The 14,717-nt window shown below is 51.0% G+C and overlaps 1 protein-coding gene across 3 annotated transcripts in view; it reads left to right on the top strand.

The window, feature by feature from the left end:
* The window catches only part of ASIC2 (acid sensing ion channel subunit 2), a 537,867-nt gene that overhangs the window by 514,569 nt on the left and 8,581 nt on the right, over positions 1-14,717 (top strand). For all 3 annotated transcript variants that reach the window (XM_009555383.2, XM_054088236.1, XM_054088237.1), the window contains exons 3-5: positions 1,027-1,154; positions 13,523-13,673; positions 14,345-14,401. In XM_009555383.2, coding sequence (XP_009553678.1) covers positions 1,027-1,154; positions 13,523-13,673; positions 14,345-14,401 — 336 coding nt within the window. The remainder of the gene's footprint in view (positions 1-1,026; positions 1,155-13,522; positions 13,674-14,344; positions 14,402-14,717) is intronic.

Here is a 14,717-nt window from a genome sequence, read left to right as displayed (position 1 = left end):
GATAAAAGCATGGCTGGCCGGAGGTCTCTGGAGGCTTCTGGTCCAACCTTCTTGAACCAACACGTGATCAGTTTGGTCGTGGCTTTGCCCGGCTGAGTGTTGAAGCCTCGGAGGATGATTAGCAGGAAAGGAGTTAGATCTGAGCACTGGGGATGCTCTCATTTAGCCTAAATCCATACATAAGCCCATTCCCACCCGTGCTGTCTCTGACTTTGTTTGTCTCGGGAGCTACGGGGTGAACAGGGTCCAAGAAAGTCCTCGTGGGAGAAGACTGATCCCTTTGCTGCCCAATTGAGTCAGCAGAGCTGCATCGTGTTAAGCGATGGCTTCCTGAGATCTGTAAACCTCATGTCATCCAGTATCACCTTATTATCACCCTGTCCTTCTCCTCAGCCTACATCATCCCATGGTTTGGAGTCTTCTGCTGTTATCTCTTCCTCCACGTCTTTGTGCAGCCTCTGGCAGAAGAGCTCTGCAGCCGCGATTCCTTGGTTCTGGGTTTCTACCGGTGCTCTTGGATTGAATACAGTGCTGCTAAAAATGGAAATGAATAATAAAATAGTAGGGAAAAAAAACATATAAAGAGTGAGTCATCTTCAAACAGAAGCTCTTTTGGTCTAGAGGTGACATTGTTGGCCACAGGCATGGATTCGTATTAGTGGGTAACTCAGTTTTATCGCTAGTGGTATGGAGAAATCACAAATCTCTGTGTTAGAAGGAGGGTGAGCCCTTGGGATGGGCAGCGGTGTGAGGACCACGAGCTTGGAGATGCTTTTGGTCCTGATGGGCAGCAGGGGTGATCTGGGCTGAGTCGCAGGTAGGATCCGCTTGTGGCAAACGCTGCTGCTGGGTTTACTTCCTGGATGTCCAGAAATCTGATCATCCAGGTGAAACACAACTTAATTCCTGCTTATGAGCAGCACAGATTTACCAGGTATAATTTTCTGTGGTGGGTCAAATGTGCCCATGCAGGTGGACACCATCCCACCCACCACAGCCCACTAACCTCCCTGCTGCTTCTTCCAGAGGAGACAACGTTCGAGGCTGGAGTCAAAGTCCAGATCCATAGCCAGTCCGAGCCACCCTTCGTCCAGGAGCTGGGGTTCGGAGTGGCCCCTGGATTCCAGACTTTTGTGGCCACTCAAGAGCAAAGGGTAAGTCCTAAACGTCATTTACACACCAAGATCCCTCAAGTGGGTCCATATGAGAAGTTGCTTCTCATATGCCCCTTGAGAGGCATCGTTATCATAAACAGCTATTTTTATGCCTTGTTTCAAACTGATTGGGATGAGGGCAGCTTTTTCAGCGTTGCTTCCTGTGCGTTGCCTGCAATTGTTGTCATTTTGGCCCCAAAGTGGATGTCATCCCTGGTAATTTCCGTGCCTTGCTCTTCCATGGTTGTGGTTCAGCTGTGGCAGTTGCTCAAGGTGTTGGGTACCTTCCAACCCTCTGAGAAAGGATGCTTTTTGCCAAAAGGCTCTCACACTCCCAGGATATAAGAAGAGACAAAGGAGAGTGTTTTGTTATGTAGATCAGCGAGAATCCTTTCAGGTAACACAGAAATAGTCACATTACTTGTACAAATCGTTTTGGGGTCCACACGGCTCAGGATGCATCACCCCTCCCTGAGTCCCAACGGTGGCACATCATAGATTCGTAGAATTGCTGGGTTTGAAAAGACCTCTGAGATCATTGAGTCCAACCGTACGTGTCCACTACTAAACCACCCCTGAGCACTTCATCTGCCCATCTTTTAAACACCTCCAGGAATGGAGACCCCACCACCTCCCTGCGGCAGCCTCTGCCAGTGCCCGAGAACCCTTTCCGTGAAGAATTTTTTCCTGATGTCCCATCTGAAACTGCAACTTGAGGCCATTTCCTCGTCCTACCTCTTGTTACTTGGGAGAAGAGGCCAACATCAAGCTCGATACGACCACCTGTCAGGGATTTGTAGCCAGCAATAAGGTCTCCCCTCAGCCTCCTTTTCTCCAGGCTAAACAGCCCCAGGTCCCTCAGCTACTCCTCATTTGTTTTGTTCTCCAGCCCCTTCTCCAGCTTTGTTGCCCTTCTCTGGACATCACGGTGTGGATGGATGCGATGTGACGTAGCATCATTAGACTCGAATCCTGGTTAGGCGTTCAGAAATCAGCCAGCAGAATAATTATTCCCCCCAGCTTGGCCCCAGTGTTTCCATTTCTAGCCCTCCTGCCTCATTGCCTCTCTCATTTTCCTCTCTGCTCTTGCATCCACCCTCAAATGAAACATAAATCAAACTGAGGAGAGCCAGCATGACCTGTTGGAGGGTTTGCTCTGATTAAGCTGCAGTCAATGCTTCAGCTCAGAGCAACACGAGAAATTCATAGACTCATAGAACGATTTGGGTTGGAAGGGACCTTAAAGACCCTCCAGTTCCAGTTAAAGACACCTCCCATGGGATCCGGTTGCTCCAAGCCCCATCCAACCTGGCCTTGAACACTTCCAGGGAGGGGACATCCACGTCTTCCCTGGAATTCACCACCAAATATGGTGTTAAGGCATCTCTCCATGGCCACCAGGTACCAAAATACACCTGAAGACACTGTGATTCAGTGAGTTTGGATGGAGATCATCTCTCCTTCGTTATGGCGCGCTTGGGTGTAAGCATCCAGGAGATAACGAACACTGTGGGTTCCTGGTGGGTGACCGCCAGGTGGAAACTTCTCAATTAAAGCTGGGAAAGGTTTCACCATTGTCAGTTTGTCTCTCGTAGGAAGGCTGGTGGGCTGGAGCAAACAAGCACCTTTATTAGCGCTCAGGGCGCTCGTTTGACGTGTGACACCTTAATGACAGTAAAGGCAAAGGGCTGAGGTGGCAGCTGCTCAAGTCCAAAGTAGAAACTGGTTTGGAAATCCATCCTGAGTGGTTTGGATGCACATTCCCTTGATGGAAGCCCTCCCACATGGCCTCAAGGTCCTCACCTCGCTCCGCAGCTGCTTTTTGCTGCTCCAGAGGACTCCGCTGCATTCGGCAATGCCTGCATGGGGTTTGCTGCGAGGCAGAGAGTCTGCAAGGGTGGAACACTGATTGATTAATCTTGGCAGTAATTACTGGACATCAAATGCCTTCTCCATCATCTCTCCCAGGGCATCTTGTGAAGCAGTCTGGGGTCTCCACCCACGGAGACAGGGACAATGGGGTCAGCCCTGTGCCTGGAGCTGCCGTTGGCAGATGCGGCACAGAGCAGCGTGATCTGCATCCAGCCCTGGGGTCAGCGTGGTGGTGGTGGGTTGTCCCTCACTATGGTCACATACGGGAGCCTTTCGTATGCCAACACAGAGCAGGTGGCTCACAGTTGCCAGGGCAGGCAAGTGACTAGCCAGAGGGCATGGAGAAGGTTGGTGGCAGAGCAGAGGGTCCTTTGTCAGACTAGGTGTAAGGAAGTGACGTTGTTTCCCAAGTGACAGGGGACAGGATAAGAGGGAATGGCCTGAAGCTCCGCCAGGGGAGGTTCAGGTTGGATATCAGAAAAAAATTCTTCACGGAGAGAGTCCTGGGGCACTGGAACAGCTGCCCAGGGAGGGGGTCGAGTCGCCTTCCCTGGAGGTGTTTAAGGAACGGGTGGATGAAGTGCTGAGGGACATGGTTTAGGGAGTGTTAGGAATGGTTGGACTCGATGATCCAGTGGGTCCTTTCCAACCTGGTGATTCTGTGATTCTGTGATTCTGTTCATGTCTACAACTACCTGAAAGGAGGTTGTAGCCAGCTTGATGTTGGTCTCTTCTCCCAAGTAACAAATGATAGAGGGAAGTTGCCCCAAGGCAGGTTCAGAATAGACATCAGGAAAAAACTCTTCACCAAAAGGGTTCTCAGGCCCTGGCAGAGGGTGCCCAGCGAGGTGGTGGAGTTCCCATCTCTGGAGGGATGTAAAAGGTGAGCAGATGAGGTGCTCAGGGATGGTTTAGCGATGGACAGTTATGGTTGGGCTTAATAATCTCAAAGGTCTTTTCCAACCGAATGTTTTTATGGTTCTCTGAAGAAGTGTTTTACACTGGGAGTGGTAACGCCAGCATGGGTTGTCCAGAGAGGTGGTGATTCCCCCCTCCCTGGAAACCTTCTAGGTGAGGTTGGACGGGGCTCTGAGCAACCTGATTGAGCTGAAGATGGCCCTGCTCGCTGCAGGAAGGTTGGACTGGGTGGGCTTTAAAGGTCCTTTCCAACCCAAACCATTCTATGAGTCTATGTTGGAGCAGAGGGTCCCATGCTACGGTCTTCCATTTCCATCCTGAGTACACGCATGCCTTTGGGCAAAGCCCTCTCCTCTTTTCTCAGCAGCCAAGAGCAGGATTTTCATTTGACGCATTGTCAGCTGCGAAAAACACCTGCAGCAAAATCAGCAACCGCTTAGTGAGACCACATTCACTTCAGAGAAAAGCTACCCATGGAGATGCCGAGGCTGGTGATGGAGAAGAGTATCTCCAGCCGTTTACTTTGCCTGCCCCGTTAGCAGGCAGGCTGAGTATCAGGGCAGGGTATCGCGTCGTGCAGTGCAGCCGCCTGATGCTGAAAGCATTTGGCAACCCCTCCTGGAATCAAACTCACCTGGCAGCGCAAACAGTAATTGGAAAGATTTGTCTTCCTTAAACATCTCAGCTTCAGCAAGATTTGGGAGCGTGGCTGCGAGCCGGAGCTTGCAGCAGGAATCTCAAGGACTTGGCTTTAAGATAGAAATAGCATAAATGCTGGAGTCTGTTAAACCAGTTGCTGTAAATCTTCCCCATCCCATTGCCAGCATTAACCATGTCATTATTTCTGCTGAAGAACTAGATTTCAATTCTTTTCCATTATTACTATTGGTATCTATTTCTATCAGAGAATGAGGTCGAGGGAGTGGATTCTTCCCCTCTACTCCACTTTCAGGAGATCCCACCTGGACCTCTGTGTCCAGTTCTGGAATTCCCAACAGAAGAAGGAGATGGAACTGTTGGAATGGTTCCAGAGGCCAAGATGATGATCAAATGGCTGGAGCACCTCTGCTGTGAGGACAGGCTGAGAGAGTTGGGGTTGTTGAGCCTGGAGAGGAGAAGGCTCTGCAGACACCTTAGAGCAGCTTCCAGTATGTGAAGGGGACTGGAAAGAAAGCTGGGGAGGAGCTTCTACAAGGGCCTGGAGTGATAGGATGAAGGGGAATGGCTTTAAATTGGAATGGTGAAGATCTAGTTAGACATTAGGAAGAACTTCTTCACGCTGAAGGTGGGGAGGCCCTGGCCCAGGTTGCCCAGAGCAGTGGTGGCTGCCCCATCCCTGGAGGGGTTCAAGGCCAGGTTGGATGGGGCGTGGAGCAACCGGATCCAGTGGGAAGTGCCCCTGCCCATGGCAGGGGTTGGAATTGGATGGGCTTTGAGGTCTCTTCCAACCCTATTTTCCATTCCATGATTCTGTTATTTTATTTCCTATCAGGAAGGCAGCCAGCTGAGAGATGGTGGAAAATACCTCTCCCTCCCTAAATTCCTCCTTCCAGGCAGAAGGTGATGACAGAAACAGATGGAGGGAGGTTTCAGCTGGAGCTCTGCAGCCTTTGGCGGAGTTTTGGTGCCAGGAGAGGGAAGGGCACCATTCTGCCTGGGACCAGAGGCTCTGTAACTGGGTTTAGGATTATACCGTGGGCTCTGACGCCTTTACACGAGACCTGGAGAGCTCTTGAAGCTGCCTGCCTGAAGCAGCATTCAGCTCCCCGGGCAATGCTGCCAATCCCAATGTCTTCTCTCTAGAAAGTCATTTTTTAACCCGATTACGGCCACTACAGCATACACACGCTGCTGCCTCCTCTAATTACCCTGCAGGTACCAGATAGGCATCACCCTCCTTCTCAAGCCCTGAATGCACATCTTTTCTTCAGACTCCTGATTTAGTCCTTGGTTTTTCTCCTAAACCTCTACCTCTGGGGCAGGCACTTGCTCCTCTTTCAATAAGTCAGAGCAAAAGGTGGAAAAGCCCATGAACACCACTCAGAGGACTGAGTCTGGCCCGTTACTGTGGTCCTAAACCATGTGTTTTACACCATGAACCATAAATGAAATGATCTTTTAGCTGGAAAAGAATAGAAATAAAAGTAAAAGAAAGTCGTTTCAGGTCTCCCGGCGCAGAGCAGCCTCTCCGTTAGTTAGAAACGCTTCTCCCAGCGTCAAAAATAATAGAGGTGGGATCGGGCAGACTTGCCTTGTTGTGATGGTGGGAGCTGTGTATCGTCTTTGAGACGGGTTTTGGGGTGAAGGGGATTTATTCGTGGCTGGGTGAGAGGCTGGTGGCTTTATTTGTGGCTCTGTTCCTGTTCTCTGTGTCCCTTTGTCTCTCCATCCCAGTCTGGAAATAAGAGTGTTTACTGGGCTTTACTTATTGATTTCCTGCTTAATGCAAGCAAGAACTTGCGTCTTGGTGCTGGAGCGATAAATCCTGGATCTTTATAATGAGAGCTTTCCAAAAGCCCCTTGTTGAAAGCAAACTCTGGCACCACAATGGTATGTGATCTCTTTAAATCACCCTTTAAAAGGAGCTGTCAGTCTGAGGAAAAGGAACAAATGGAGCTTTTCTCCTTCTTCTGAGTAGATGTGTCCTCTGAACCAACGTGTTCCAGAGGATGGAGAGGCCCTGGCCCAGGTTGTCCAGAGCAGTGGTGGCTGCCCCATCCCTGGAGGGGTTCAAGGCCAGGTTGGATGGGGCTTGGAGCAACCGGATCCAGTGGGAGGTGTCCCTGCCCATGGCAGGGGGTGGAACTGGATGGGCTTTAAGGTCCCTTCCAACCCAAACCATTCTATGATTCTATGAACCAAACCATTCTATGAAACTATGTTTCCAAGGGCTGATCCACTGAGAAAGACAAATTCCTCCTGGATTTTACTTGTTTGAATCCCCCTTTTCCAGCTGAGTTTTACAGCATCGTTGCCACATCTCAGCAGCATCACCCGAGCATCTCCCGTACCGGGTGGGATCAGATAAGGTTACTTCCCCAGCTTGGTTGCTCCCCTCTAACGCCATCGGTGCGGCGCGTTAGAGAAGATGAAAAGCGCACTAAAAATGGCAATTTCTGCCAACTTGGCAATAAAAATTTAAGAGGCTTCAATTAAGGAACAGGTTCGAAGATGGAGCAATATCGTTTAATAGAGCTCTAGTGTGCCTTGGAGACTCATCCCCTCGTAATGCTTGCATGGGACAGAGAGCATCAGCCACCACCAACTGCACTATCAAAAGTGTAATTACAGAAAATGGGACACCGGAAGCAGCCTCCGGCAGGTCCTGGGAGCCAACTTGGGATGAGCCTCTGATGGGGCTGCTCTGGGCTTTTTGGGGAGCCGGAGGAGGTTCTAATACTGCTATTTGATTTGCAAAGTCATTTCTGAGGAAGTGGGGACCTGAAAGAGTCTGGAGCTCCAAAATCACATTTTTCTTCTGGTGTCCACTCCCTTCTAGCCCACTTCAGGACACATGGGCTGCATAACTTCCTTGAGCTCTGCTCAGGGAGACCTTCCAGGTGCTGGAAGGGTTAAGCTCTTGTCCTTAAACACAACTTTTTTGGTGCTGTCATGAAGGGAGCAAATGGGAAGGAACAGCACATCGCACCGGAGATGGCAAATAGACAACTTCCAGCATCATTAACTGGGAGATGGTGCCAACGAGCTGTGTGTACAGCAGGCTCTTTAGGCATTTTACAAGTGCAAAAGCTGCCTGGGATTGAAATTCTATTAAGTTGATGCTATTTGATGTCTTATTAAAGAACAGAGGTTTCTGGTTATTATTTCATTTGAAGCAAATGCAAACATACCTCAGCTAGATCTTGCGATGTTCAGGGAGAAGTTTGTATCCTTCCTTACTGATCGCTGTGTGAAGTTCCGTGGCTTCAGGTGGGGACCCACATGTGGGGGAGGCAGGAGAAGGGGCTGAGCTGTAGCCTGGAGCTGAGTTGGTGCAGGATCATAGAATCATAGAATCACCAGGTTGGAAAGGACCCACTGGATCATCGAGTCCAACCATTCCTAACACTCCCTAAACCATGTCCCTCAGCACTTCATCCACCTGTTCCTTAAACACCTCCAGGGAAGGCGACTCGACCCCCTCCCTGGGCAGCTGTTCCAGTGCCCCATGACTCTTTCCATGAAGAATTTTTTCCTGATATCCAGCCTGAACCTCCCCTGGTGGAGCTTCAGGCCATTCCCTCTTGTCCTGTCCTCTGTCACTGGGGAGAAGAGCCCAGCTCCCTCCTCTCCACAACCTCCTTTCAGGCAGTTGTAGAGAGCAATAAGGTCTCCCCTCAGCCTCCTCTTCTCCAGGCTGAACACCCCCAGCTCTCTCAGCCGCTCCTCGTAACCCTTGTTCTCCAGCCCCTCACCAGCTTCGTTGCTCTTCTCTGGGGACACTCCAGAGCCTCAACATCCTTCTTGTGGTGAGGGGCCCAGAACTGAACACAGTACTCAAGGTGTGGTCTCACCAGTGCCGAGTACAGAGGGAGAATCCCCTCCCTGGCCCTGCTGGTCACCCCATTTCTGATCCAAGCCAAGATGCCATTGGCCTTCTTGGCCACCCAAAGCCGGATTCGGCTGCAAAGAGAGCTGAAACTGCCCCAACATCTCCTCGTGCAGCGCTCCAGGCTTGGGGAAGAATGTCTGGAAAGCTGCCCCGCAGAGAAGGACCTGAGGGTCTTGGTCAACAGCAGCTGAACATGAGCCAGCAGTGGCCCAGGTGGCCAAGAAGGCCACCAGCATCCTGGCTTGGATCAGCCATGGAGTGGCCACCAGGAGCAGAGGAGGGATTGTCCCCCTGTGCTCGGTGCTGGTGAGGCCACACCTTGAATTCTGGGTTCAGCTTTGGGCCCCTCACTGTGAGAACAACCTTGAAGGGCTGGAACATGTCTGGAGAAGAGGAACGGAGTGGGGAAGGGGCTGGAGAACAAGGATTATGAGGCACTTTCGGGACCTGGGGGTGTTTAGCCTGGAGAAGAGGGTGAAGGGAGACCTCATCGCTCTGTGCAGCTCCTGGAAAGGAGGTTGTGGGGAGGGGGGTGCTGGACTCTTCTCCCAAGTGGCAAGCGATAGGACAAGAGGGAATGGTCTCAAGTTGGCCCAGGGGAGGCTTAGATTGGTTATCAGGAAATATTTCTTCACCAAAAAGGTTCTCAGGCACCAGAAGAGGCTGCTCGGGGAGGTGGTGAAGTCCCCATCCCTGCAGGTGTTTAAAAGATGGGCAGATGAGGTGCTGAGGGATGGTTTAGTAGTGGGCAGGTACGGTTGGACTCGATGATCTCAAAGGTCTTTTAAAACCAAATGATTCCTTGATTCTATGAAAACAAATTGAAGAAAAGCCCCTCTCTGGCTGCAGGCCGACGTTGGCAGCTCTGCGGAGGCTCAGTGCCAAGAGCAGCGTGCGAAGGGCAGCGGCGCGACCGGGAAAAAGGGCTGTGGGAGGGAGGAGGCTGAGGTGCACGATCCCTGCTGCCATAACTCGCTTGCTTCCCTCCCCATTTGCTGAAATCAGCCCTTCCTTTCCTTGTGTTTTGAGCAAACAAGATCCGTTCTGCTTTTAAGGAGACGAGTCAATTTGTTCCTTTTCTTTTTGGCGCCTGCCAGTTCATCACTGATCGTCGTAATCCCTAATAGCCAGGATTGGACGAATTTAAACCCCATTTCATTAATTAATTAAGAATTAACAATTGCGAAAGCGTGAGGATGTGAGTTTGTCAAACTCATTTAGAGGCTGAAGCTGAGGTTAAGTGTGAGACAGCACAGTGCCGGGGAGGGATATGTGTGTCCTTGGAAAGGTGCCACGGCGACGGAGCAAAATTAGAGCTCGGCACTGCTCTCCTGCAGGAACCGAGGGCAGAAGCTGTCCCTGCTGCCTTTATTCCTGCTTTTCCGTTTGCTTCTATGTTTGATATCTCTCCACCTTCAAAGCAAAGTAGTGTGATTTTCATAGAATCATAGACTGGTTTGGGATGGAAAGTTCATCCAGTTCCAACCTCCTGCCGTGGGCAGGGACACCTCCCACTGGATCTCAAAGCCCCATCCACAACCTCTCTGGGCAGCCTGGGCCGGGGCCTCCCCACCCTCATCATGAAGAATTTCTTCCTAGTGTCTCAATTAATCTTCTCCCTTCCAATTTAAAGCCATTTCTCCTTGCCCTGTCCCTGCCCTTCCTGATCCACAGCCCCTCCCCAGCTTTCCTGAGCCCCTTTCAGTGCTGGAAGCTGCTCTAAGGTCTTCCTGGAGCCTTCTCTTCTCCAGGCTGAACAACCCCAACTCTCTCAGCCTGTCCTGGTATAGGAGGTCCTCCACCACTCGGATCATCTCCGTGGCCTCCTCTGGAGTTGCTCCAACAGCTCCATGTCCTTCTTGTGCTGAGGGCTCCAGAACTGGACACAGCGCTCCGTTTGGGGTCTCATGAGAGCAGAGGGGCAGAATCCCCTCCCTTGGCCTCTGGCCACACTTCTTGTGATGCAGGAGAAAGGAATGGACAATTCTTTACGCTTCTTCTTCAAAACATGGAAAGCCTTTATCATGCACAGAAAGAAACCTCTGCAAGTGTTAACGCACCAAGAGGCTCTTTTTGGGGGGGGGTGTGTGAGGGGGTGTTGCACCTATTCCTGCATTTTTAGGGAGTTAAAAGGGTGAATCATGTATGTAAGAGCATACACGGGGTTGTGTGTGGTTGTGGCAAGGCAACAAATCCCCAAGGAACACCATGCTTCTCAGGAGAAACAACCCAGCTTTGCTTTGCAGTATGGGGGTCGTCGGTGCTCATGGTCTTGGCTACAAAAGGTGCCATAACTCTGTTAATGAAGTTGCATTGATTAGGGTTAAATTAATCATTCGGCCCGTGCTCCTTCTGCAAGACGCGGTGCCAGTTCACAAGCACCGTGGCTCAAATCCAGCACTGGCGGAGTGAAAAAGCACGTAAGCTAAAAATCTGATGGCAACTCCATCGTTTCCTGATCCCATCACCTACATTCAGAATAAAATTTAAAGGGCTTAAAAGATTTGTGTGTAGCTGTGCTCGGAAGAGAGCTGATACCATCTGAGACCGCGATTATTTATTCTCCTTTATCACACACAACGCGCAACATATGGGCCCCTTTCTGTACCGCCGATGACTAAATGATGGCATCTGGTACTCTATTATGTTGTAAGTGTAAAGCAAATGAGAAAAGATCCCCTTCAAACAGCGCTTTGCTATTGTCATGAAGACGCTCTTGATATTTTCATTCTAAGATGTTGCTTTGCTGACTTTCCAACACGTCTCACTCAGAGCCGGGCTTGTTTCTAGGAGGATGCTGAGGTTGCTGGGAACTGCTTTTTCCCACCTCCCGAAAGCCTCAGCTGGTCCCCGCAGGTGCGATCCGTCACCTGCTGCGTCTTCACACCTGATGTGGATGTTGTCTGCTCTTCAGATTGAACTCACTGAGCGCAGAGATCACTGCATGAATAGCTCTCGCTGTTATGGAATCATAGAATGGTTTGGGTTGGAAGGGACCCTAAAGTTCATCGAATTCCAACCTCCCTGCCATGGGCAGAGACACCTCCCACTGGATCCGGTTGCTCCAAGCCCCATCCGACCTGGCCTTGAACCCCTCCAGGGATGGGGCAGCCACCACTGCTCTGGGCAACCTGTTCCAGTGCCTCCCAAGAAGAATTTCTTCCTAATGTCCAACTAGATCTTCCCCTTCCAATTTAAAGCCGTTCCCCCTCGTCCTATCACTCCATGCCCTTGGAAAAAGTCCCTCCCAGGTGTTGTTGCTTTTCCAAGCAGCTTGAGCAGCAGCATGGATTTAGAATGCCAGAGCTCCTGTCCCTCAGTGAGCTGCTCGGGCATCCATGGGCAGTGCCATCTCCAGCATACGTAGGATTCTTCATGATGAGGGTGGTGAGACAGTGGCTCAAAGGAGCCTCTAAACTTTCGTGCTCCCTTGAGGGCAATGCTGCCCTGGGAGATGGTGCTGGGCTGCAGAGCAATACCTCACCGCAGCCTCGGAGAAGCCAGACAAGTCAATCGTGTCCTTCTCCGAACACAGGGAGAGCCCTGTGGAGCTGGATACTCACAGCTTGGTGCTCCATCCTTGAGGTCCCTTTCAACCTGATTCTATGGTAGATACACATTACCCACTCTCCTGACATGCCATGATGATGAGGAACCTGTCGTCTTCTCCCGTTTGCTCACCACCTCGCTTGAGGCTCATACGTTGCTCTGCTCAGTGCTCAATGCAAACCCTCCTTCTTGGTCCTGCTTTATTCGACACAGATTCCAAGATAAGAGAAGCAGGACTCTAAAATCCACCCCAGCAGCCTTAATTCAAAGCTCAGAACATGCTGGAACCCTCACGGCCAAATTTACCTGTTCCTCTTCTGTCTGCAGCTTGGCAGCATTTCCCATTTATCTTTATCTTTGCTAAATCCTCTCCACTACTCTTTGCTAGGGAGCAGAAAATAGCAGTCCCCTAACCCCTCCTTCTCTGTGTTTTAAAGCAACGTCCAATTTGCTGTGCTTTCCTCCAAACACAGAACGTTTTGTGCTGGCAAAGCACGAGCGCTGAACGAAAACATTCCTTTAAAAACTGTACTGACATTAATCACAGCCTAAATTAAATACGTAAACATATGTTGATGGACTATGAGCCTCGGACCCAGCGGCAAAGCTCTGAGGTCCTCGTTTTGGGTCTCTCCTGGAGATGCGTGGGAAAGGGAAGAGAAAAGAGATGACCCACATAGGGGAGGCATGAAGCTGTCAGATGAATAACCTTAGAATCATGGAATGGTTTGGGTTGGAAGGGACCTTAAAGCCCATTCAGTTCCAAACCCTTGGGATCCGGTTGCTCCAAACCCCATCCAACCTGGCCTTGAACCCCTCCAGGGATGGAGCAGCCACCACTGCTGTGGGCAACCTGCGCCAGGGCCGCCCCAGAGGAAGAATTAGGAAGAATTAGAATTAGAATTAGAATTAGAATTAGAATTAGAATTAGAATTAGAATTAGAATTTCTTCCTAATTTCCAATCTAAAACTTCCCCCTTCCAATTTAAAGCCATTCCCCCTGTCCTATCACTCCAAGCCCTTGGAAAAAGCCCCTCCCCAATTTTTCTGGAGCCTCGGGCACTGGAACAGCTGCCCAGGGAGGGGGTCGAGTCGCCTTCCCTGGAGGTGTTTAAGGAACGGGTGGATGAAGTGCTTAGGGACATGGTTTAAGGGAGTGTTAGGAATGGTTGGACTCGATTATCCAATGGGTCCTTTCCAACCTGGTGATTCTATGAACCTGCTGTGGCTCTGCTCCCGGTGATGCTGGTTTAGAGGGATAGGAGAGCAGCTTTGAAGCAGATTTTGCTAAAGGCTCTCACTTGGCAAAAATCCTGCTGTGACCTTTCCTTGCAACACCACCACTTGGTCCTCTCCTTAAAATTGCGCAAGGGGGGGGGGGGGTTTCTTCTGCAGCGAGAGAAGGGAGACGCTGCATCCTGCTCCTCAGCTCCTGTCCCCAGTGTCCCCTGACACCCCGTTCCTCCCTCTCTTGCAGCTGACGTACCTGCCTCCGCCGTGGGGTGAATGTCGCTCGTCGGATATGGGCTTAGACTTCTTTCCCGTTTACAGCATCACGGCTTGCAGGATCGACTGCGAGACCCGCTATATTGTGGAAAACTGCAACTGTAAAATGGTCCACATGCCAGGTCAGTGCGGCAGCGGAGGGGCGAAGCAGGGACCCCATCCCTCCACTCTGTGGGTCACTAGGGGTTAATGAGCTGGAAAAGGATCAGGGATTAAAGGAGATGGGAATCACTAAGGAAAGAAGGATGCTAATAGCCTTTACAAAATACCCGAAAATAGGAACAAGATGTGGCAAAGGGAGTGATTCCCTCTTATTTAACCCCCGATAACAGCCCAGGGTGGTGTTTCCAGCAACTCCCTCCTCGGTTTCCAAAGGGCAGACGCTGCCCATCCCCAACCGGGCATCACTTTGCCAAAGGGAGGTCCTTATGGTCACTGGAGGTTTCAGGGGTCGCCTTCCCTCCACCCTGCCTGGGTCACTCGGAGTTAATGAGCTGGAAAGGGACCAGGGATTAAAGGAGATGGGAATCCCTTTCCCTAAGGAAAGAAGGATGCCACTAACCTTTGCAAAATGCCCTAAAATAGGCGAAAGATGTGGCAGAAGGCCATCGGTGGGTGGTGTTTCCAGCAGCCCCCTCCTCAGTTTGCGAGGGGCAGACGCTGCCCATCCCCAACCTGGCATCGCTTTGCTAAAGGGAGGTCCTTGTGGTCCCCATGGAGAGCCCAGTGGTCCGCAGCTCTCTTGCAGCAGTGGTGGCTGATGCCAACTGATGGATGTGTCCTTTCTGTGCAGGGGATGCTCCATTCTGTACCCCGGAGCAGTACAAGGAATGCGCAGAGCCTGCGCTCGGTGAGTACCAACAGATATCTCTGGGTACCGTGGGTGTCCCACGCTGGTGGGACTTCAGCAGCTCGCATCCTCCTGGCTGGCAGGACTGGGGTGATCTAGACCAGCTGCAACCTTGCAGTGGGTTTTGATGAGACCCAACTTGTTGAGAAGGGCTGGGTGCATCCTGGGATAAAGTTTCTTCTGGTTCTCCATGGAGCATGAGGCTCCTTCAGTGCAGAAACCCTTGGGATGATGAGCACCCCAGGATATGTAGGAGGGGATCACCTCTGGGTCTGGGTTTGGGACAGGGGGACCCATTCTAGGCCTGGATTTAGGA

Source organism: Cuculus canorus, chromosome 25, assembly GCF_017976375.1.
Source record: "Cuculus canorus isolate bCucCan1 chromosome 25, bCucCan1.pri, whole genome shotgun sequence".
Taxonomy (NCBI): domain Eukaryota; kingdom Metazoa; phylum Chordata; class Aves; order Cuculiformes; family Cuculidae; genus Cuculus; species Cuculus canorus.
The sequence above is the reverse complement of the archived record's forward strand: the minus strand, read 5'-3'. Positions and strand labels throughout refer to the sequence as shown.